The 25,754-nt window shown below is 42.1% G+C and overlaps 1 protein-coding gene across 2 annotated transcripts in view; it reads right to left on the minus strand.

The window, feature by feature from the left end:
* Nucleotides 1-12,940: 12,940 nt before the first annotated feature.
* PDSS2 (decaprenyl diphosphate synthase subunit 2) overlaps nt 12,941-25,754 on the minus strand; it is a 121,932-nt gene continuing 109,118 nt past the window's right edge. For both annotated transcript variants that reach the window (XM_054820212.1, XM_054820213.1), the window contains 2 exons: nt 25,064-25,099; nt 12,941-15,134 (listed from right to left, as the gene is read on the minus strand). In XM_054820212.1, coding sequence (XP_054676187.1) covers nt 14,976-15,134; nt 25,064-25,099 — 195 coding nt within the window. In that variant the 3' untranslated portion in view covers nt 12,941-14,975. The remainder of the gene's footprint in view (nt 15,135-25,063; nt 25,100-25,754) is intronic.

Consider the following 25,754-nt stretch of genomic DNA (forward strand, 5'->3'; position numbering starts at 1 on the left):
GCTCGCCGCAAGGCAGCCCGCCGCGTGGAAGCGCGTTCCCGGCCTCGCGAGGCCGGGTGTCTCGGCCGGCCGCGGTCTCGCGTGGCCGCGGCGCCGGCACCCATAGCAAGGCGCCGCGGCGGGCCGCGCACGTGCACGCGGGGAGGCGGGGGGAGAGGGTCAGCGCGGGCGCTGCCCGCCTCGGCTGCCGGGCGCCCACCCGGGCGGGGTCGCGGAGGACGGCGTGGGCAGGGAGGGGGGAGAGGGACGCGACGGACACCGTGCCCGCGCGCGGCTGGTGGCCACGGCCGGTGACGGCAGGCGGCGAGCACGTGGCCCCGCGGCCCCGCAGCGCAGCGCTGGGGACGGCGCGCGCCGGCCGTTACCCCACCCCGCCCCCGCGGTCTGAGGGAAACGGCCCCACTGCCCACCGACCCACTCGCGTCTCGCCGCCGCTCGCGCCGCCCCGCCGCGGGGTGGGGGGGGTGAGCCGGGCAGCCCGGGCAGCCGAGCCGGGTCATCTCGAAGAAACGGCAGGCTCCGGCCGGGCGGAGAGGCTGCCCAGCGGCTCCTAAGTCCCCGGCCGCGGCTGCACCTGGCCTGGCGCTGGGCGCTGGCTGTGGAGCCTGTAAATAAATCCCCACGCCGTAATGCCCGTGAGTCACCCCGGGGCAGCTACACGGGCGGTGCGTGAGGGAACGCGAGGAGACTCTCTTACATCGATCGGTTGTGACACTGGCACGTAACCCCTGCGCGGCCACTAGCCTTTTAAAAAAGTTAATTCGGTAAGTTGAATTCACATCCAAGCTGAAGGAGTTTATGCTTTTCCTGCACCGTTTTAACGAGAGGCTGTTTCCATGCTTCACGTTTGGGGGGCGGACGGCAGCAATGATTTATAAAACAGACATCACATTCTATTTTAATTATCCCTGTAGATTTTATCTTCCCTGAATTTGACAGGAGCACATAAGACATTACATTAGTCTGGCAAATCGTACGTGCCCTTTCTACTAACAGCGTGTAGAAAAACAAACAGTTTCCCAAGGATTTAAAAAAATACATACATAAATGTGGGAGATGGAAGTCCGGTTTTGTAACCTATGGCCGGTCATGGCAGTTAGATTTTTTTGGCTATATGTAACGACTCTTAAATTAACAACATATCCAACTTGACAGCTTTTTGTGAAATGTTTTACTTGCACAATAAACTCGGCTGGTGCTGCCATTCCTATTGAATAGATTCATTTTGCCTTTTAATAAAAGCCCACGGCCAAGTGCTTTAATTGTATTGTAATTATTTCACTTCTTCCAGAGTGAAAGGAGTTAAGTCTAAAGGTGTTACTTTATTATAAAATAAAGAGGTGAGGATGGATCCTGCCACGAAGAGTGATGGATTCCAGCACGAAGGACGTATCAGATAGAAGTAGCAAAGCAAGTACACACCAGGCAAGTGGCAAGTAAATGTGCAGGTAGAACACATTAGCTCCGAGCACTGCTGTGAATTTAACAGATAAATCTTTTGTTTGTTATCTCTGAAACAGCATTTCACTATAAGAAGCCTACTTCTTTTCTTTTTTCTTTTTTTTCTTTTTTTTAGTAAAAGCAAAATACGAAAACATGCAAGTCAATTGAGAGATAACTGTCTGGAAAAAATCTCAGATAAATCTTTCGCCCCATAAATAACTCAGCACTTTCCTAGATACTTCCTATTTCCTTAGAACTGAACGATACAAAGAGTGGGTCCTAAAATAAAAAAATCCTCACCGTTTCAGATTTTTGGCGCTTCCTTTAGAAGCAGTTCTCTAAAATTTCGTTCTTCCACTTATGTCGCTCTTCTAAATTCGGAATTTAGAGCTTTCAGCATGCTTACAGTGTCATATGCCATGAATAATCCTAACGGATAATAGTTTGTTGATTTTAACTTTGACTGCTCTTATTATTATTGTTATTAATAGACAGCTATTTAAAGGAGCCCTTAAAAGCAGGAACTACCAGCATTATAACTCCTCTAATGAATCGCTTGAGTGAAGGATACATTTTATTAATACAAGCGTTCTGCAGTTAGCAATTCATTCACTCTTTAGAGATAAAGAGCACTCCCCGATAACTTTTCTGAGTCTGTTAGCGCAATGGAGACTGAAGTTTATAGTATGATTTGCCCTCTCTTTTTATTGTAAGGCTAATTGAAGGTTTACTTAAAGGGTACCATGTTTTAACACCTGGCCCAGCTGCTAAGTAGTGCTAGATCTCAGTTGGGTTTTACTTGAATGCTCTACTTAGCGGGATTAAGGAAAGGCAACCATAAGGCAAGAGCAAGCTAGTGGAATCCCAAACTCAATTTCAGAGCCCTTGAGAAAATACTTGCCAGTCTGAACTCCACCTCATTTCTGCTCTATAGTGCTGGCCCGAGGCATTGTAGCTACTAGGGACCCAAGCCCAGGAGGAGACCTGAAGGGCCTCAGCTAAGCATAAAGAAGCATGAGCATATTGTTGCAATAACAGCATTCATTGAAAAGGGAGCGAGCCAAGTTGTCTCCAGGCAATGCAGGTAGCAAGCTTAGATTGGCTTCCCAGCCAGACAAGTCCCATTTTTTTCACCATTTGAACTTGTGCTACACCAGTCATTTATTCAAATCTTCATTTTTTTTCCCCTTCATGCCTTTGGCTCAAAAGCCACTCAGTGACACTGTGGCAACCTCTGGAAAATTCCAGGTCACTGGGGAGGGGAGTTGTGTTGCCCCAGCACGAGAACTCTTTAGGAAAAAAAATCACCGTTGCTCTTGAGTACAACGGGCCATTTCTCACTTGACCAAAGTGAAACTAGACTTCAGCTATCGCCACCAACAAAAAAAGTGTTCAGAGTCCCTGGAAAGTTGAAAGCACTCTGTGCAGTTGTACGGACTTTTGTAAGGGTGGACTGTAGAGGCTCCTTAGACGTTTACCCGTAGAAACTATAAGGTGCCAGACCCTCCCCCTGGAGAATGCCCTCTCTGTATTAGTTCAAAGGATCTAGTCAGCTAGAGGTCACCCTGGACAGCGGTGAGGAACCACGGTGGCTGGCAGGGAGGTGGCAGAGCTGGCAGAGCTCGTCACTGCAGCAGGCCCTGATCAGTCTGCTGAAGGTTGGTACAGCGACATGGAGCAGAAGAATGATCCTAAATTTAGAGGCCTTTTTGCTTCCTGTGCCACATAGGTTTGGCATAAGCAACGGTCCAACCAGATCCCTTCAGCAAGGCTTCTTTCTTTTAGAGCCTTGCAATAGCCTACAGCACTGAGTAGGCAGAGACACGGCATGTGATGTCGAAAGTACTTTGGGCACCAACTAATTTTGGCAGTTTGATTCTGTAAAAAGTATTGCTATGGTACCAGTATGTCGTCTATCACTTTTCTCCACCACACGTCTTGAAACTAGGCCACCTTGCAGCCAGACGCAAGAGTCCCGGAGTCCAGAAGAAAAGCAGATGAGAAACAGCCTTAGCGGTGACAGCACTCTGGTGTACGGATCCAGTTCTTTGCAACTTATATGCATTTTACATTAAGGCCTTAATGGGAGAACAAGCCCCTTGCCCAGAAAGACAAGCCCCCACTGGTAACCAGCCTTTCTTCTGCCTGCTCTTGGGATGACTTTTAGTGATTCCCCTGTTGCCAGCCACACTGTGTGTGCAGCAGGCACGTGTGGGTGCCCCCTCTTGCAAGGAAGCCCAGATCCCAGCAGCTGTCTTGTGGAACATGGGCACAATTTCTTTATTTGAGTGCGGATTGAAAGCTGCCGCTGGAAGGGTGCTTTTCCCTGGGGATCGCCGAGTGGATGGAGGTTAATATTTCCTGCAGGTTCCTACCCACTTGCTGGGGTTCAAACGCGCTGGATCGAATGGGCTGGATTGCCCTCTAGAGGGAAATCAGGCAGGCTGGCCCCCTGTCCCCGCAGCGCATGTCCAGCTGAACTCTTCACTAACTCTGTGTGTGTGCGATGTCAGGAGTCAGGCACTGACTCACCGAAATGGGGCAGGTACTTAAATTAGGCAGCTTGGAATTCACCTTAAATTATTTAGGCGTGTATTTGATATAAATAAACTTCAAAGAGACAGAATAGGTTTGCCAAAAAAAAAAAAAAGCACACAGGTTTTGAAATCTTCCGCCTTGGATTAAAGCTAGAAACCAAAGTGATTTTTAGGACTTTCAGAGAATCTGAAAGGCACCATTAAAAAAAAAAATCAGTCCAAATAACTCATGTGACCTGCAGTAAAACATGATCTGCAATTCAAAGTTTATAAAAACTGAAATATTTAATGGCAAATAAGGCAACATGATAACCAACTTTGCATACCTTAGTGCTTTTCACTGGCAGTCAGACTGAAAGGACATGTATGGACACATTGCACAGTAATATTTAGAACCTCTGTTGGCCCACAGGCAACAATACTGAACAAGTAACATGCTGCGGGCAATATCCATACATTGCTATAACCCAGGCAGAAAAGAACAGTGGCAGGCACCTGAACTTCATTTATATTTTTAAACTTCCCATGGCTGCAAGCAGTGTTGGAGGGTTCTGCCAGCAACATATTACACTGGTGGGGAAACACTGGTTTAGGGTGCCAGTTAATATAATTGCAGGGGTTTTTTTCTCAGAAACAAAATTGTTACATGATACTCTGTTTAATTTTATAACAACACTGCATCTTGTTCTTAGGTACAATGATAGCTGCTCTTGGAAACTTCTCAATATTGCTATTTAGCTAGACTTCATGAAGATGGACAAGAAATAATTGTAACTGTGTTGCTTGCTGAATCAAGGCTATCAAAATAGAGAATCCACATGGCATCTCTGGATTTGAAAAACAAGTGCATGTGGGTTGGAAATTTTACACTTAGAGTTTAGCTCACAGAAAAAAAGTTTTGATTAAATGAACATTCATTATAAAAAAACGCTTTTCTAGCTTGAAGTAGCACCAGAGCATACTGGCAAGACAGCAGATATGTAACAGTTGAGCACTAGAGGAAGGAGAATTTGATATAAAAGCTTAAAATAAAAATCAGATCAAAGCTGCAGTGGAAGATGGAATAGGACAGAACTGTAAAGGAGCTTCAAGAATAGAGTAACTAACCCGGAGAGCAACCTAAAAATCTCCTTCTGTGCTGCAGCAGTTTACTTATGCATCAGTTGCATCCATAACTGTTTAAAAACTGACAAATCTGAGCTATTTCACTCTTGGAAACATAAGCCTCTTTTAATCTCTTGGCAATGAAATCGCAGTTCTCTATGTTAGTTCAGCCAAGAACTGCACCATTGTATGCTATCTTGCAGCTTTGCATTTAAAAAGGAGTAATGCTCACTTAATGCACAGTCATTGTATTATCTACACCATAACTAACTCTGAATGATCAAACATTTATCCCATAAAGGTCCGCTTGTCAAAATGCTGTGTTACGTCCCAAAGAGGTAAATATACCCTGAAAAGTCCTTTCTCTCAAAGACGTCCACATCTCCCAGTCAAGTGCAAACAGCACACTCGTCTTTGTGCGCTTAACACTCAGTGCCATATCTTGCCCACCAGTCCTGTTGCGTAGTCTCGTACCTCATTAATATATGTAATTTCAAATATTTGCAATAATATTAAAAAAAAAGATTTTGGTTAGCAATTTGAAAAATAGGGTTCTTTGAGAACTCAGGTGGCTGATTTGCTATTTTTTTTTTTCTATGTAAATGCTTCTCTTTTTTTAAAAGGAAGTAGCAGTATTCAGATTGTAGAAATCCTTATGGAAGGAATACTCTTTGTTTCAGGTTCTGAAACTGAAAGAGCCTTTCTAGTTTTTTTGAGTCCCAGCTGCTTCTGCCATGGCCATCATGTTATCCAATCCCTTTCACAAACAAGTCAGCTAGTGATTTTTCCTTTCCAGTCTTCACCCTCACTACTACTGGGAAGCTACTCCCGAACCTTTGGGTGGATGGGAACCTTCCCTTCCGGATTTGCATTAACGTGGATCTCTGGTTCACGGCTACTAGATGCTTCAACCCACCTTGTGTAAGCCAGTCACACCCTACGGCAATGACTTTGAGAACAATCTCGTTTTTAAAAAGTGAATGCATTTTACGCAACAGAAATGAAATTTGCCTTTGAAATTAGAATATTTAATCATCTGGACTGTTTTTTAAATAAAAAATATAGGTGTGGAGACCTGGGTTTGCAAGAAGGACAGGAAAAAACCCACCTGTGCTTAGCCGTTATTACTACAATAGAATGTGACAGAAAACAATTACTTTTCATAAAAGTTTATATAATATTTCTGGTCATTAGTAGCGTGACCATTTTTAGCAGCACCAATCATCTTTAAGAAATACTAGATGTTTAAACTCTGTTTATTTTCCTGCAAAGATATTTTATCTTAGCATATGTGCATCTAAAAGCCATCTATAGCTTGTGGGCACAGAGCATCAGAACAGAGGTAGGGATATTCATAGGTTTTGTACATTGATATAAATGTTAACATATTAACTTCCATAGATTGACAAAAGCAACAAAATTGTTTGCTTAAAAATAAGTCTTAGCAATACAGGCGTTTTTCTGTAATGTTCTGCCACTAAACCAATTTTTTTTTATGTTGGTGCTGAAAAATAATGATGCAAGCAACTAAGTGTAATTGTAGAAAATTATTGCTAGTGATTTGCATATGAAATACACACCTTTTACTGCCTCTAGTTAGCATTGTTCAACTAGCTTATAAATAGTACAGCTGAAATGCTGCAAACAGAAAGCAGTTTTCGATGGGCACATGCTATGAATGAAGAAATGTTCAGACACAATGTGCAAGTTGGAGAGCTTTCATCAGAACTAGCCAAGAGAGAAAAATGCTTCATTTCCTAATCACACTCTGTTTCGGATAAGCTGGTCACATATAGAAAACATCACGCTCATCTGCAGAGAGTAAAGCTTTTTAAAATGAGTGTTTATGTTTTTCTGGAGGAAAAAAAAAGTAATCTAATCTATCAGTACTTGGTTTAGATTTTTCTAATTATTTCTACATAACATTTCATTTTTATAATTTGACATTTAATAACTTCAAAAATTTGAACCTTGCAGTTGATGCAAGTCATTTGCTGTAAATGTTGAAGGCATAAAAAACATCTAGTTTTAAGGTGCTGTTTTTGGTGCAAGTAAGATACTCACTTTTGTGTACAATTTTGAAACTAAAAATGTTCAGCATTGTTCTAATAGTAAAGCAGAGTATTTTTAGTCTTTGATATTTGGTGGAAGGGGTGAAGGGAAGAAGGCAAAGTGGAATAGGGTAAATAAGAAAATTTTAAAGCAAAATCTTTTATAATGCTGCAAAATTGCAATTCTTCTATGCAATCATATCAAAATATGCCTCAAATTGAATTTTACAAATACATTTCTTAAAACCCAGATAAACCTGAGAACTACTGCTTATCAGTGGGTCACCTGTCTGTCACTATTAGCCAAAAGCAACGTTCTTGTATGATATGATCCCTCTTTTCTACTGCAGATAGACTTGCTATTTTGTCATGTGAAGTCGGTAGAAGAATACTGTAGAATACTGCTCTCCAGTTTAGGAAGTTGTCTTGTTGCCATTGCTTTTTTGGAGGAAAAGGCTCCCTTTCCTCAAGAGATGTATCCTGACAAAAGCGTTTCGCAAATAGGAAGGAATAAAAATCAGCTCCAAGCATTGCAGAGAAGGAATCTCCTACGCGTGGGGGAGCCAGAGCATTCCTCTGGCTGATTTCGGTGGCTGAGAATTTGGCAGCAATGCTGGGAGCTGCGGGCAGAGTCATGCATGAGCACAAAAATGCCTCAAGATGTGGACAAAGGTGGTTGCGCAAAGCTTTGGTGTATCGACCGCCAATTTGTTTGTCATCCTCTTCTCCCCTTCACAACTTAGAGCAAGTGTTGTGCTTTATCTTTTTGGTTATTTTAAAGACATTTGCTCTCAGAATTTTAGCTTAATGGCTACTTTCTCTTAGCTTTAGAAAAACAGGCTTGCCCTAAAAGAGAAACACGTGAATGCTAATTATGTAAATAATTAATGCATTTTAGGGATTGGTTTCCGAAAGGAAAAAAAAAAGGTAATCTAATGCGAAGACCGTCAGAAAGATGACTTCCAGAACTGGAAATATTCTTTCCTTTGAACTGCTTTGCTCTTTATTTTTCGTAAGACACTGTGCAGGTAAAAGTACTTTGAAGACTACAAAGAATTAAAAAAAATAAACTTTGATGCCTCCCTTTTCTGTGAGATTGAAATAGTTGATGAGAGTAGTGACAGATAGCGAGCTGCTCAGAAGAAAACGCAGCAGAGAGATCTCACCGGCAGATTAACCTCTGAGGACGCTGGTCTGGCATCTTTAACACCACTTGGGGCAAGAAGCCTTCCCCTGCTGCTCTGGGGGAAAAGAACACTTCCTTAACGTTTCCATGAAACCAAAAAAAAAAAAACCCTTTTCAATCTTCTAGCGACGTCTGTCAAGTCGGACGCTAAGTCAAACATGGGCCATGCATGCATTCTTTCTTGCACATACGGCAAGATGCATGCTGGGTTACACTAGGAGAAGCGCAGGTAGCTGACCAGGTGTGCCAGGCCATCAAACCCATGCAGCCCAATAAACCTGGCTGTCCCTTTCCTCCATCTAACCATAGGTAGGGCCCCTCTAGTCCTGGAGGGAGCATTAATTGCCTGATTCTTGTGACTGCAAACCAGAAGTCCCTTAGGTCAGAAGGAGGATCAGCCCTTCTACTCTGTCTGGGGAATTGTTCAACAGCAACTGGAGCAGTAGTTTTCCTGTATGGCCCCTTTTTGGCTGCTGTTTTTCCTCGCAGTTCACATACTCCAGCTTCTAGGTTCGAGGTGGGTTCACCATCCCATTTCTTCATGTCCTCCTCATGGTCGTGCAGGCAGAAGCATGGAGGGGGGGGGTAGGGCATGCAAATGTGCCCATGGTACCCTTCCCTGAGCAGAGGAGAGCTCACTTGATAGCTGAGATGATGGCTGGTATGGGCAGGAAGACATACTGTCTTTGAATAGCTGGAACTGTTGGGACAGTCTCTCCCCAGCCGAGACACAGGCCTGTAGCATTGGGGTGGAAGAGAGATTCTCTTCAAATTGCCGGAGCTGGACACCCAATCTACCCACAGCTGGGACCTCGATGCCAGGCCAGCTCATTAGCGCCAGGGTGCTGGCATATGATGATGGTGTCCCTCATACAAACTTCCGCTGCATAGACCACGTGCGCTGGACTTCATCTGTGTCTTTAGATGCCTGGTTGTTGTCCAGGTTGCTGTAGATCACCTCTACCACTGCTAATTCCCTCAGATACTGGATACCACTCTCAGTGGTTGTCCACTTGCCTCGATAGTTTACGTGATCTTCCTTGAGGGGATACCTTTCCTTCGCACTCGACAGGAATCACCCTCAGAGGCTACTGATTTTTGCCCCTTTTCTGATCCCTTTGTTGATGACCCAGTCCCTTGTGAGGAATCCCAGCTGGTGGGCTTCCTTGCCCTCTAATTCCTGGCTGTTGGCCCCAGTATCCCAGCATTGGAGCAATCAGCTGATAATTAGCTCACCAGGTTGATGGCTATAATTTTTGTGCATATCTCGCAGCTCACTCAGGGATAGGGAGTGAGTGGTGTCTGACTTGTTTATGATTCCTGTCTCTTTCCCCTCCTGTTCTTATGACTGCTGTGCTGCACGACCGGCTGCCTCTCTGACTCCTGCTCCCTCTCAGGAGCAGCTTCTTCCTCCCTGACTAAATGAATTGACTTCTGCTTCCATTGTTTCTTTTTGACTATAGGACCGACTGATACAGTTGAGAGTCGGGTCTCTGGCTTAGCCACGGTGCCTGTTTGTATGTCTTCAGATCCAGAGACCCCCTGTTCCCCTTGCGGGTGCTGAGCAGAGCTCAGGAGGCATAGGCCAGGCCCAGCACGGTGCGAGAAGTTGTGTCCCGTTAGCACAGCCAGGGCATCCTTTTCTCAAATGCTCTGTCACTTTATCAGGATCCTGCACTTGTTTGGGGGTCAAGTCCCACACTATGGCAGATGAAAACTGTTCTAGATACCTGCCCATATTCTTCCACACACCTTGCCACCCAGGACCACGCTGCCTCAGGGCACATCCCTGTGTGACATTCCTGAACAGTCAGTTAACCTTAGGAAAAGCTGGAAAGAGATTCTTGAGACACACCAGTGTGAGCATTCTGAGTACCCAGGGATGTTCAGGATACTGAAGAGTCGTCGTAACACGGTGGAAAGCACCTACCCTGCAGGAGATGAAGGGGAAGGTGCCGTTCTTTGTTTCCTCCACAAATTGGCTCTCAGAGGAAAAGAGGGAAAAGTTGTTAAGGTGTAGTTGTTAATTGTCTCCACGAGATGGTTCCCGAAGTACTGGGACTGCAGCAATGCAGGGCCCAGACACCAGATTAGGCTCAGGGCCAGTGCTTTCATCATTGTTCTCCCGGGCAAAACACAATTGAGTGCTACGCAGCACAGCAAACTGCAAAAGCCAAACCCAGCCTTTAACAGCCTCTCAAATTTGATGTACAGCAAGAGAGGGAGCATGACATGGAGGGGGCAAGGGAACAAATAAACCTGCATTGAGATCAAATAAGTCAACATCGTGACCAGCAACAGCTAAACAGGTATAGTAAGTTCCCTCTAGCACACTCTGGTCAAACATTTTGTTATCCTGAACCCTACATGTCCCACACCAGGTGCCAAAAAGGACTGTGGTGGACTCGCCCTGGATGGCAGCTAAGCACCTTGCAGCCACTCACTGCCCCCCGCAGCGGTATGGGAGTGAGAATCAGAAGGGCAACAATGAGAAAATCCATGGATTGAGTTAAAGACAGTTTAATAGGTAAAATGGAAAAAAGTGAAAACAAAACAAAGAAAAATAAGTGATGCAAAAGCAACCACAACCAGCTGACTGATGCCCAGATGGTCCCTGAGCAACGGATCCCCTGGAACACCCCCACACGCCATCCTGTTTTTATTGCTGAGCATGACGTTATGGTACAGAGTATCTCTGTGGTCAGTTCGGGTGAGCTGCCCCAGTCGCACTCCCTCCCAGCCCCTTGCCCATCCTCAGCCCGCTCACTAGGCGTCAGAGTGGGGAGCAGAGAAAGCCTTGGCACTGTGCGAGCACTGTTGAGCAATAGCTGAAACATTGGTGTGTCCGCAACGCCGTTTTGGTCACGAATCCGAAAGACAGCACCATATGGGATACCACGAAGAAAATTAAGTCCGTTGCAGCAAGACCCAGTACATCTGGGTGAATTTTTTTCTCCTCCTCACCGTACCCAGTGAAGCTGCTCCTGAACTGGCCTGTTTTGGGCTCACGGCCCAACAGGGATGATACAAAAGTCATGCAGGTCACTGGAGGGCAACCTTGTTAGGGCATAGCACACAGAGCCAGGGCTGCTCCAGCCAGTAACAGGAGGCTGTCAGGCAATCAAATGGCAGCACACAGGAATTAACAGAGACAGCAGAACCAAATGGTTCCTGGCAGCAGCAGGTGGCAAATAATGGACAACAGCCACCAGCTACCATGAGGGAGGTTCCTGCTGGACATGAAGAAAACTCCTTCACAAGGAAGGTGGAGCAGCACTGGGACAGGTTGCATGGGGAACCTGTGGAAGCTCCATCCCTGGTGGTTTCCAAGGCCAGACTTCATGTTGGCAACACTCCACTTAAATGGGAGATTTGACTTGATGACTTTTCAGCAGTCCCTTCCAGCCAACATCTCTATTCTTCTAAGTACTTCATTTGCCAAACACCCGTCCTATAGTGTTATCACAGTTGTGGAGCTAGAAATACTTGGCTGGCAGTTAAATGACTTTCCACAGCAGACCTACAAAAGAGCCATTCTAACCACTGCAGATGAGCTCTTTGTAGGGGATCAATTTATTTTGGTTTAAAGAGCAACTGGGACGTTGTCCTATATTTTGCACACCTGCAGCATGGTCCAACACTACAATACCTGAGATAAGTTCAGAGGACCAGCTGACTGGTATGTCTGGTTGAGTCACCGCTGTTTTGGTTTGGAGCATTGGCGGCAAAAGTAGACATAAAAATTCAGTGCAATTTTCTGTGCCAAAGCCCTTCTGAAATGCAAGGGCATGGAAAGGAAACGGCTTATGTCCTTAACTTTGCTAAAAACAAACCCACCCCACTGCCCAAACCCTTCAATCAATGTACATTCTGCAAGCTCTTGGTCATTAGAAAATTAAAAATGCAGAAGACCTTCAAAATAGTTATCTCCTGGGTTTTTTTTGTATTTGCAATCCAAGCACAGATAATTTAATTATATATTATACAGTGTCTAAATGTATATGTTTAAATGTCTAATGATATGATTGAGATTAGAGGCTCTAACATAGCAGCATTCGGACCACGTATGTCAGGTGCTCAAATGAAGAATCTGGGTTTCCTATCAAAGAAGATGGTACCTCTGAGCAGCCAAGACAGGCTCTTGCTCTCCATCGTCCTCTAGGCAAGAGCCTGCCCAGCTGATGAGAACCCAGCTTCAGACCTCTGAATGACTGAATGCCTTCCTCAGGCACCCCCAGACCACAGGCCTCCCCCTCCCTGACCTCCTTATAGAGGTGGCTGGGGAAAAGGAACCAAGAAAATAAAAAATAAAACCTGAACAGCCTTAAGGTTCCATCACTGCTCAGAAATTGTGTAAGATGTGGGGAATATATTAATACACAACAGTGATTAATTCACCAAGAGTTTGACATATAGGTATAATACTTTGCTTGTTGTTTACCTGGTGGAAACAAGACAACAAAAATTTCTCAATAATTACAGGCAAATATTGTAAATATAAGATTACTTGATAATATTGTTAAGGGACAATTCACGTTGATTTTTTTTTAATTAAGACTGAAGAATAGTTTAAGACCAATCAGAACTTTCTGGTGATAAAAATTTAAAAAGTCATTAAATTTTGCCAACTTGCCTTTATTAGCAAAAAGTACAAATAAAAACCCTTGTACTTTCATGAAAAAATAAACTGGGTGTACACAGTTTTGCAATATGGTTGATATTTCTTTCACACAACCGAGGTGAGATGGCTCAGAATATCTCCAGCAGACCCAAGCTTCTTGCAGCCCTAAATCATTACGAACCAATTAGCGTAGATGTAAGACAAAGAGAAAGAGACGTATGGCTCCTACTGTATGTACTATGTAAAAACCAGAGCCAAAAAAAAGCTGAAATATGACTCTGGTTAAATTGATGTATTTCTTCCAAGCACAAGTTTTACATTAGCAGAACTTCAGGGAACTTCACAGGTGAAAACATAGGGTGGTTAGCTAAGGTAGACACCAGTGACTGCTGCTGCTGGGGCTCACCCACGCTGCTCCTCTTCTGTCTCCAGCCTTCCTGCTGCTGCAGCAGCACTAACTCCAGCAGAAGCGCCACAGGCTTGGGAGGAGACAGAACACCCGGGCAGGCATGAGAAAGGAAGCACAAGGAAGAAGCGGTCTGGTGTTGAAGCCATTCTCCAGAACAAAGCGAGTCCCCAGTTCTGGATGCTGCTTCCATGGAAAGACTGTGTCTCAAGGGTGCCTGTTATACATATAATATTATGGTATAATATAGGCATATCTTACACAGAATATTATGTACATTATGCAGGATGTATTTTTAGAGGACAGAGGTTTTATTTATATTTTGCATTTGGTGGAACGCAACACGCCGGTCTGTGACAAACAAGCTGTGCGACGGGGGAAAGGAGTGCAGGGGGAGAAGGAGGGAGGGGAGAATTTAACAGAAATAACTACACTTAGTGTTTGAGTGAGCGATGTAATGAAATCTGTTTGCTGTGCTAGCTGTCTCCAGATTGGGCTGTAATTACACCACAGAAGGAAGAAAGGTAGCTGAGTCTCAATCTAGATCATTTATGTAAACTCAGCCTTCTTGTCAACGGCACTCTCAGATTGCATGCATGCAAACCACAAAAATCATCTCCTATGAACAAAACAGAGACGGTCTCAAATTGCAGACTTCTGATACACCTTATATGCCGTCTGTAATTGAACTTTAAAATTCAACATACTGAGGTTCAAAACTTCTCCAGTATTTTCTGCATTTTATTCAGCACACTGAAAGATTGTACTCGCAGAAGAGCATTCCTTCCTCCTTTCTGCCAAAGGCCGATGTCTAGCCTTACAAATTAACATTTATTTGGCTTAAATGAACACAAGTGTCATAAACCTAGGAAATTCTTTTGTGTAAGATTGTGTTGAAACAAACGGCCTGATCTGAGGGAGGGATATTCTCTTCCCAAGAGAGTTGGAAAAACCTCATTCTTTGACCAAGAGCAACATATTTTACACACACGGTATAAAGCCTAGGCAGTCACTTCCCTTAACAGAGCCAAATTAATATTTGATTAAATATTTTAAAGCTCCTACTTACCATGCTTGACACATTTTCTCAGCAAGTTTCACAAATACGGAAAGCATTAGGCACAGGGTAACTTTACATTTGAATACATAAAAACAGTGTGAGGAGACATGCAGACAGAGAGAGGATTTTCCCCACTAATCCCCCGAACTGCCCTTCCCCTTGAGAAGCGGGGACATTAATTCCCGGCTTGGGCAGCTCGCTCTCTCCGGGCAGGTTTGAGCGGGATCTTCACGCCCCTCCATCCCTCGGGCAGGAAAACCACCGGCCTCCGCCCTGGCGCCGTCCCCGCCGGTGCCCAATCAATACCGACTTATTTCCTGTCCATTTGCTGAGGTCACGGAAACGGGACTCATTAATTATTTCTACCGGTGCAGCCTCAAGTGTGCTTCTGGCACAACAAGCGAAAGCTGGCTGTGACCTTTTTTTTTTCTTCCCCCTCCCCTTGAATTTTGCTGGTGGCGGTGGCAGCCAGCACGCGTTCCTCCGTCGGGATGATGAGGTGAGCAGCGGCGCGGGGCGTCGGCGGCATCCCTGCTGGGTTGTTGTCACCCGCGGAGGGACAGTGGGTCAGGGAAACCTGGTCACGGCATAGACAATGTTGGCCAAGGCGGCCCTGGCCTCGGAGGGAGGGAAGCGCTCCAGGGCCGCCAGCGCTCTGTTTCCGTGGCCGCGGCAGAGGTCGATGGCAGAAGTCACACCTTTGCCGGCCTTGATGGCTTCCCGCAGCTGTCAGAAAACACAGGCACAACGGAGTGGGTTTCGGCAACATGGCGCACACAATTATCTCTAAGAGGACAGGGCTCCTGCCACCCCTTCCCAAGGTAAAGGTGAGAACCCAAGCCGTCAGACAAAGCTCTCAAATACTCTCACAGCTGCTCCATTGTGGCTCCTCACTACAATAGAGCTGCGGGTAATTTAAACATCAGGCATTACTTCATCACCTGAAAAATGCTGGCTCTTCAAAGGGCACACTTAATTTAAAAAATAAAATAAAAATTGTTAAATATCTGGGCATTTCATACCTAAGGCACTGCTTGAGAGCTTTTCTGCAGAACTGGCAGACCAGCCGCTTGCTCGCTCTCTCATTTTGTGCAGTCAAAAACTGTATTTTATGAACACCCGTTCCATCCCATTTTTGGAAACAGGCATAGGATGACACACGTTGAACTCTTGTCTTTTGTAATACAGGTTTCTATTTATATACCATATGATTACATTTGTTACAGTGGACAAAAGCAAATTTTGTCAGTAAAATGGGATGTGTTAAACTTTATCTTACTGAACTATAGCCATGCAATCTCAATCTTCTCAGTAAGGTTAGGGAATTTGACAATGGTTTGGTGATACGCCATATGAGAAAGAGAATATTAACGTGGAATAACAGACATTTCATGGAAAGCTGCTGGAAAGATTTAGCACCTAAAAAGCTTGGGTAAATGACAGGTTAAATTTCATTTGAAATAATAGCAACAAATATTCCAAACAAAACATGTTGGTTTTTCCCAGTACCTCAATTTAGCTGAAGCTCTAAATAGTAATCACATTTATTGAGGGCTTCTTTTTAATTATTATTTTTTCCTGAACAGCATCATGAGACCATCATGAAACACCATTACGTTTTTCTACCTTAAACCCAGGTGTCCCCAGACCAACTCCAGGCTGATGCCTCATGGCCTGAGAACCAAGGCATGACAGCATTTCATCATCTTTAATGTGTCTCAGCTGGCTTTCATCTGTGGGTTACATCGCTGTATCAGCTTTTAAAAAGAGGGCTTTTCTCAAACACATATCTACAGTAACTAATTATGCAGTGGTTTATAAATGATGTTTTCCTCCAATACACAGCCCGGTGCCCCAATTCATTTATAAATACGTCAGTATAACCTTATCTATCTAGTTTAAATCATGTAAAATAAAAAAAAAAATCTAAGCCATGAGCAAATTGTAAAAGTCATCCATTTTTACAGATACTTGCATTCATACAGAGTGAATGGCATTTCTTATCTGAATACAAACTGAAGTGGATTCATTATCTGTATTTAAAGATGAAATTAGCTGAAAGCATATTACAGCACTTGAGCGTTCAAGTCCCAGTTCATCAAAATTTTATTCTCCACTTCAGTTAGAATCTTCCTGCACTGCGTGCTGGAAAGGAACTTGCCCTGAGGCATAAATGCGTTGCATAGTTAATTCCACACGTCTTCTAACGAATGGGAATCGGCCACGTAACCACAGCTCTGCAGCAAAGGTAGGGATAGGGGAGATGAGGTAGGCTAGCAGCCTGAAAACGTGTTTCTTCCCCCTTCCTTGAGGCACAACTCTGCAAGATGGTAGAACTTGCACACCTTGAAGCCAACGCTGCTGATTTGCTAAAGCTCATTAAAAAGGTTTAGCATACTTGGTAATACTCATGTAAGTACAGATTGAGATGTAAACAGGAAAGAAAATAGCTCCTAAAAAGTCTTCAAACTGGTCAAAGACCAGAGGAGCTTAGCTTAAGCATATGTGATTGTATACATGCACTATGACTTAATTCCAACACCAAAATCTGGAAAGGGGGAGAATTCTAACGCAGTGACACAATCCATTTACACGCTTGTCTTGTGTAAGCCCTTGGACACACGCTGTGCCTTGAAGCCAAAACAATTGCAAAGCTCATGTCGAACTATATGCAGAGGAATCACTATACAAAAATCGGTCTAATCCATTACTGAATGTTTCCAGGCAAAGTTCAAGGAACCTCAAAATGAAAAATTCTTGCTCCTGTGGCAAGCTCCTTCCTCAGCTTTTCAGTTAGAGATCATCCTATATAATGAACAATTTATAGTCCTAAAAAAACTTACCTGTTTTATATTCCATTTACAGAATCAGCTGGTTAATTCAAATAAGCATACACTGAGGTAAACCAGTCTGGATTAACCAGACCGCATGCTACCTCTATCTCAGCTAGGGTTGTAAAAGGGGAAGGAAAAAAAAAAGTACAAATTGAGCTTCTTGTACTGGGATAGCTATAAAGGAAATATAGGCTATAACTCCATAGGAAACTAGGCTTCAGTAGCCCTGCTGTATGCAAAAAACCCTAATTTAAGCCTTTAGCTCTACTGTCAGTTTTATTACACAGTTACACTTCCACGCTCTCTCTCAATTTTTGAGCTTCAATGATTTTATGTAATGAACTTCACAAACTAAGTGCATAAAAAAAATTCAACGTATCCAGTTTAGATGTATTATTTTTAAATTTCATTTGGATAGAAACTGCTAATTTTTGAGGCAAATAAACAGAAAAGCAAAATGAACTACTTGTATTTGTTACTTTATAAACTTTAATTACACTCATGAATTTCTTCTAAATAAAGGAATCTGCTCTTTTAGTCTTTACTTATATGCATCATTTTGTGCAAAAATGTTTCCACCTGTAGGAACAATTTCATCCATCATTAAAACATAACCTTCTTCAGAGTGGCATTCAGTAAGTAAAACCAAATACAAGTCAAAATACAGATTGCTTCAACATACTTTTCTCCAGCTGAGCTGCTAGCTACGCTGGAATACTGCATTTTAACTTCTAAGCTTCTGTTCAGACCACTGGCACTAAAGCCCTACTTCATTCTAAAGGTGCCAAGAATCCGAGAAATCACTGGCTGGGTTTTGGTTATTTAAATTCAGCTTAAGGAATGGTCTCAGGACTGCCTCCATCTCTCATGTTAAAAACTACTGGACAAAATACAGAGGTAGCAATGGCCATGTAACAATATACATAGTCCATTCATGGTTCTGGCCCTACACGTGGGAACAGAAGATGAGAACTTTACTTCTCTTACCTTTCTAAGTACACCATAAAACCAAAAGAGTAAGATGCGTCCCATCTCTCTGCTTATGAGCAAGACAGACATTAAGAAATTATTTCCTGCAGTAGAGCGTAAATGAATAATAAAAAGAAACCTTGTGTTCTGTAGGTCATACCATACATAAAATTGTAGTGAATTTGCATTCCTGCTCCTACGTTGTAGCATTAACGTTTGGGGTTTTTTTAATTAAGTATTTAGGCACATTAATAAGTAAGGGACAGTCTGCATTTGGATAAACAACCTTGACAGGGTCTACACAGCTTTTCGATTCCACTAATTTGTTATAAATACACAGAAAGTAATGAAATGGTGATGGTGTTGGTGAATTGCAAATCAACTGCTAGTTTCACGTATGGTACTAAATGGTCATCCAACAGAAGTTGCCTCTAACCGGATTTGATAACATTCGACTACATTTGAATCAATGACCAACAGGCCAAGAGGTCCACATCCTGTTTTTCTGATGGTTCAACTATACTCTTTTTCCTTCATAACTATCTACACACATTGTTTTGTCTTGAAGCAATGTGTCCTTGCAGCAAAGATCATCAACCGCTTCTTGGGCTGTGTTAACAAGTGTATTCAGCCAGCACTTACTGCGCCCTATTTGGGGCCTGTGGGACCATGTCTGGAGCGCTGTGCCCAATTTTGGGCTTCCCACTAAGAAGACATTGCCGCACAGCAGCAAGTGCAGTGGGAGGCTACCCAGATGATACGGGGCTGGAACAGCACATGGTCTACAAGGAAATGCTGGGAATTGCTTCGTTCAGCCCTAAGAAGAAAAGGCTGTTACTGCTGTCCCAACCACCTCATGGGCAAGTGCAAAGGAGTCAGAACTGGACTCTGAGAAGAGATGGATGTGGAAGGAATGAGAGGCAACAGGCACAGGTTGCAGCATGGGAGATGCTGCTTAGACCCAAGGAAATTCTTTTCCACCAGGAGGGAGATCAAGCACTGGAACAGGTTGCTCAGGTCGGCTGTGAAATCCCTGTCCTTGCAGATACTCAAAACTCAACTGAGCAAACCCATACTGGCTCTGCTTTGAGTGAGAGGCTGGACCAGACGTGCCCCAGAGGTCCCTGCCAACTGAAATTATTGTATGATTCCGTGAATAGAGTTGAGTTAAAAGTATTATGTTTCCCAGTCTTTTTGTTTTAAAAAGGCAAAGAGAAAATTTCTCACCCATACCACAGCAGTTAAGTATTTGCCTTTCAGACCAACTGTTCAGGATTGCTGTTGGACAGAACGTCATGTCTGAGGGCAGCAAGAGATCAAAGAGGCAAGCTAGGGACTGCTGGATTTTGGAGACTGAAGAATTAAAGAAGAGAGTAGATTTAGATTAGATATTAGGAAAAAATTCTTCAATACAAGGGTGGAGAGACACTGAGCCAGGTTGCCCAGAGAGGTTGTGGATGCCCCCTCCCTGGAAGTGTTCAAGGCCAGGTTGGATGGGGCTTTGGGCAACCTGGTCTAGTGGAGGGTGTCCCTGCTTATGGCAGGGGGATTGGAACTAGATGATCTTTGAGGTCTCTTCTGACCCAAAACATTCTATGGTTCTAAATTTCTGCCTTATTTCCTAGCCAAAGGAAAGAAGATTCCCCTACCTGTAGGGTATAACAAATTTGGTGGGGAAAAGACTCCCTGAATATGTGGTATTTTGGCTGTACTAGATTTTATGTGGAAAGGGAGAATGAGAACACTGAAATTCTTAAGGGTTTTTTTGCAATGGTCAAACTTAGGATTATTTAAGTGATAAGATATCAACAAGTAACTTCAGATTTTTTTTTTTGTTTTAGAAGAATGATCCTAAACAACTTAATTTCTTATACCTGAAATCTTCACACATCATGCATTCTCTCTGAGAAGTGAGCTCACTTCAAGAAGTGAGCTAAAATATTCTACACTTTTAAAGCGCACAGTACTCACTGAAACAAAAAGAAACCTCAAAATACAAAATTTAAATTGATCTGTGGCTGAGTGACTGAGTAATGCCCTGTTTGCAGTGTTCTGCACTAGCTTTTCTAAATTTGTTTTCTCTTTTGTGGGCACACCATGCTCAATAAGCACTGAAGGTTCAGACCACTGAAATGTTACCTTGAAAGGGCACCGACATGTTTCACAGCTAGGAGATCAACTTTGTGAAATTCTTCCTTTGCTTTTTAAGTAAGTACCTTGGAATATCTCAGTATCCACTCTCACAGTTTTTGTGGCTGGACACAGGGTTATGTTCTTCCTTCTCAAAGCGGGCCAGATAATCATTTAAATGCATCACTTCATAATGTCATAAGATACATTCATTTTTTAAAAATCTTTGTTGGCTATATATGCAGAATGATATGCCACTTGAAGTTGGAGCAGTAAATGTATTTATCCAATTTCTTCTTAGAAACTTTTTCTATATGAAAGGTAAAGAAATGCATCTTTAAAGGGCATAAACACCCTGTAGAAACTTCCACTGGTAGTACTACTCATCTGACAAACAGAAAAATTCTGGTTTTACTTAAAACTCAGAAACACCTATCTAGGAAGAGACCAAATCTAGAGAGTCACCCCCAGCAGTGGAGGAAAGATGGCCTGCTCACAGGGAACGCTGCTGCTCCAGCTGTTACGCAGTTCTTGTAGTATGCTTTGCCAAAAAACTACAAGTCATCCCAAGACACTGATTGATTGTACAGACTCTTTAATATTTTAGAAGAGACACCAACTCCTCCTCCTTATGCCTTTCCACGTCTTTCACAATGAACTTAACAAGGCCCACTAGCTTTTAAACCTAAACAATGGTAGTTAAGTGATGCCTTTTTACCAAAAAGCATGACTTTCTTAAATCACATTAATGCAAACAATGATTGTTAATTGCCATCTTAGCATAGATAAGCAATTAACTTCATATTTATGTTAAAAGATCTTATAGTTGTTTGCTTTAATGGAACAGAAGTTGTGCTGGATTCTCACCCCAAAGCAGCCATGGAAAATACCCAGTGACTAAAAACAAAGATGCAACTGATTTTTGGTACTGGATGTACCTTGACAATTCAGGTATAGTTAATTCCAGCAAAGGAGAAAATTGCTTCTTCTGAATGGTTTTGGCTGCTTTTGTAATATTACTAACATATCTAAAAAACCCTACATTCATTAAATCACTTTTTTTTTTTTTTTAAATATACATAACAAATGAACTAATGGCAGTGGCTGATCCAAAACCAACAAGACAAATTTTCATGGAAAACCGCCACAGGTCAGAAGCATCTACAAACAACAATCCTCTGGTTTTAACTCTTTACTGCATTTCAGGAGCAAGAGAGTGAATATTCCATGGCCTATAGTCCCGTGACACATCTCATGACGAGTCTCTGGCATTTGAACAAACAGAACCGTGGGACCACCGTCATTTACACCGTGGGACTGCAAAACTGCTCTGCAGACAGCACTGCAGCAGGATGAACACATCGTGGTTGGTAGTCAACGGTGAGCTGGGGAAGGGGAGCCATGCGACACTTGCCAACGCAACTGGGTGGCACTGTGGTATTTATTAGTTGCATGACAACAGGCTGCCGCTGAGAAACCTCCTTGTTTCCCGACGCGACCTTTCCCATTTTTCTTCTCTCTTTCCCGCCATATGGGAAGTCAAGACATTAGTGCCACGCAGCATATGAACGGCTGGATCTACCACTTCTTGACTCATGCTAGTTCCAGTGCTGTACAGAATCTGCTCCCTGTGTTAACGTCATGCACAGCGTTTCATATACAAACCAGCGAAGTACATTACAGCATCCTATGCTGATGCACCACATTTCCCATGCCAGTGTGGATGAAAGGCCTCTACAACAGAGAGCAGAGCAAATGGACAGGGCTGCAGTAAAGAGAAAAAAATTTTCCTACATCCTCTTTCATTTGACTTAATTTATTATTTCTGAATATTGCTTTTAGAAAAACAACAAATCCATGCAGTAGCATACTCACTGCCTGCAAACTACAGGATTTATTTCTTTATTTAGCCTTATCTTAGAGTTTTTCTAGAGCCTTGGCCAGAAAACAAGAATTATTCCTAGCATACTCATTTCTGCTACTAGTTGTGCCTTTGTTACACTCATTTAACAAGTCCGTATAATTCCAAGCACCATTAAGGCCTTGACTTCAGTAGAGAGTTTGTAATCAATATTACAAAATAGTAATTGAAAATCTCAATTTGTTGTTTTAGAATTACACAGCTTACCTTGCATGCAAAGTATATGCAAAATGGATAAAAGCTTTTTGATTTTAAAAAGTGTGAGATTTTTGCCAAAATCCCACATACAAATGAGGGTGACAGAAAAGTTGCTGTCTCTTTCAATGACATACATGAATTTTGCCCCTGCCATATACTGGTACTTTCTCTTCTGTTATCTGAGAAACACCACTAAAACAGAGCTGAAACTACTTTTTCATCTCTGGAAGAGACTTTCAAACATCACAATGATGGATCAATAATTTGTCTGGATGCAGTGTGATGGTGTAGGGGAAAAAAAAAAAGAAAAAAGAGTAAAACATTCAGATGCTAATTGAGAAAATATATTCAGAAAGACAGACCTCAAAATAAGCCTTTTGCGATATCAAAGTCCTTCTGATAAAAAGATTGAGAAAAGCAGGGAGAAAAAGAATACCAAAAAGTTTCGCAGAACATAGTGACCTTATTGACATGACAGTCTCAGACATAATTAAATTAATAGAAAGTATTTCACTTCTATATCTCTATATTTATGTCAGAGCCTGCACTAAATTTACTAGTCCCATCTAGATAGTTTTTTGTCAGTGAAAAAAAATCAGGGATAGCATTTTAATGTAACATGCATCAAAAGAACAATGCAAAATTCTTGAGCAGTCTCAAAATTGAAATAAGATCTTTGCCTTTTAAGGAGGCATGTTAAATGGGTAGATCTCAATTTCTCAAATTTACTTTCATTCATTACTTCAACTGAAAGCCACAACGAGTAAGGTAAAACATTCTTAAGCAGGATAAACAGCTAACAATTTTTGTATACATATTGTTTATGAATACAACTAAAGGAAGAACATTTTAACATCAACTAAGTGGCACACTGAAGTTCATAATAAAAATTAAAAGAACAAAACTAATACAAATTTTCAGAAGTTCTACAGCTAGTTTTGGTGACCTTTGCTTTTACAAAGTTAAAGAGGAGATATTTTGGAGACTCAATGAGACACAAATCCTCAAATTTGATCAGAAACATTGAAGTAATTCTAGCAACTGAATAGAAAGATGAGAGGGGACCTTGATGCTGAGAAGAAAAGACTGAGCAACGTGCAAAACACTGACTCCAGTGATGTAGAAATAAAGACAATACGGCAAAGGGCAAAAAGGAAATACTAATTTGTACCGCACAAGATGCCTCCTAATTGGTCGTGTGCATGTACTAGCCAAGCTACGATGCTGGGGTGAGCTACAGGTTACTGGGTTCATTTAGCATGGATGTAACTAATGACCACTTTTATTTTAAACGAAGAAACATAGGAGAGAGGGATGTGACATGATAGTTTTGAAGCTGAATTCTATAAAAAACAAAGTTGATTATTTTTTGAGCTCACAATAACCATGGAGTATTTTTCACTATCGTTACTGAATTCATAATATCAGTGCTTATGTAAGAGATCACTACCGGGAGCTAGTAAAATTACATGCTTTCTGGCTGAAGTCAATTGCTCAAAATACAAAATTTGAAGGGCTTTTTCCCCTTCCTTTCCTTTTATTCAAGTGTTCAAGTTGCCTAAGCACACTAAGTTTTTAAATTTCATGGGAAGGATGCAAAATATGAAACAATTTCATCAAAATACAGAATACCTGGACAAATATTTAATTCAGTAAAGAAATTTTAGATGCTTTTCTTCTAAATTACAAATTTTCTTAATACAGAATAGTTATAGTAAAATTCTAACTTGTACCTGTGTGTTAGTCTTCCATACTAGCAGCAATCAGTCATAGCTGTAACACTCTTCAGGCCCCAGTTCAAGAAGCAAATCTCAATCATGTGTGCGGCTCAATAATTTATATATCATTTCCCATTGATGCTGGAGATAACTACCTGGATCCTCACGATCTACGTCAGACTTGGAACAAGTCAGGCTCATGCTCGGTAAGTGAGTTGGGGACACAACGTCATCTTCTGTCTCCAGTACAAGCATGCTGTCCTCCAGTATTTAACCAGGGGAACCTTCTCAGCCATCTCCTGCAGCTCTCTAAGAGCTTTGTGGTGTCCCAGCTACTTTCACTGCATAAGCTAGTTAGTTCAGCTCTGCCTCTACTATAGAGCAGTCCCAGTAGCAAATACAGCAGTGACTTAGCTAAAAAAGTCGTAATGGGGACTGGAAGAAACAGAAATTATTATAAAACATGTGTATGTATATTTTTTAATAGATCGCAGGGCATTAAGGTGAGATTTAAAAAATGTAACAGCATACTCTGTCAATACATAGAGACCACTGACGGGAGCTAACGTGCAAAAGACTGCACAAAAAGATGACAGCAAAAGCCATCAGAAGCCTGGTTTCAAAACCAAGTTTAGGGAAGTAAATGGGATAAATAATAGCAGAAGTGATTATTAAATAGCTACATTTGATACTTACAGTACAGCTGACTATTACTGGCTTTTTAAAAATCAAGAAATTGCACAAGCCATTCTCTCTCCCTCCATATACACACGCACAAATTATAACCTGACTTTAATAATGAAGTTTCTCTCAACTGTCAAGAATATCCTTGAAAATACCACAAAAAGGCTTTAAAATAATGAGATTTAAATGTAATTTACCAACCTTCTTGTAGTCCATTATATTTCCTTTTCCTTGTGCCTTAAAGAGAAAGAGAGATTTTATATAAGACATTACATACTACAAACTAGAGTTGCAAGAATAAAGAATGCTACTACTTTAAACATAACCAACTTTCTTTAGGAATCTGATAGGGAAAAACCTAAAATACAACCCAGTGTGTTACCAGCTTATACAACATGGTTCTGTTTCAGTTGAGAACTGCAAATACTTAATGTAATTTTTAGTTCTTTTATTATGACTTGTAGTTAAACATTTGTTGAATCCAAAATGTTTTGGTCTTAAGAAATCATACTTTGCATTAATTAATCTATCCCATGAGATTCTGAAATAAACTATACTTCCTATCAGCAATAACATGATTTATTTTCTTAAAAGAGATCTCTCTGTCTATCTGTAGGGATTTGCACACAGGTAGTAGTCTAGATCTCTCAAAAGGGGCTGTCAGGACCATGTCAGTGCTATTAGACCTAGGTTAGAGATGCTTTTGGTTCAGAATTGCATTTGAGCATCAGAACCATCCTTTACTTGAGCAGCAGATACATACAACCTATAACTCCTAACACATTCAGAAAGAAGTATGAATAAATTTTAAGTTTCTTCTTGCCCAGATGCAGAAAAGTAGGTAGTCCAAATTCCTCAATTTTGTCACAGGACGATGTAGAAGAGAAGATGT

This window comes from Grus americana, chromosome 3, assembly GCF_028858705.1.
Source record: "Grus americana isolate bGruAme1 chromosome 3, bGruAme1.mat, whole genome shotgun sequence".
In the NCBI taxonomy this organism is placed as follows: Eukaryota; Metazoa; Chordata; class Aves; order Gruiformes; family Gruidae; genus Grus; species Grus americana.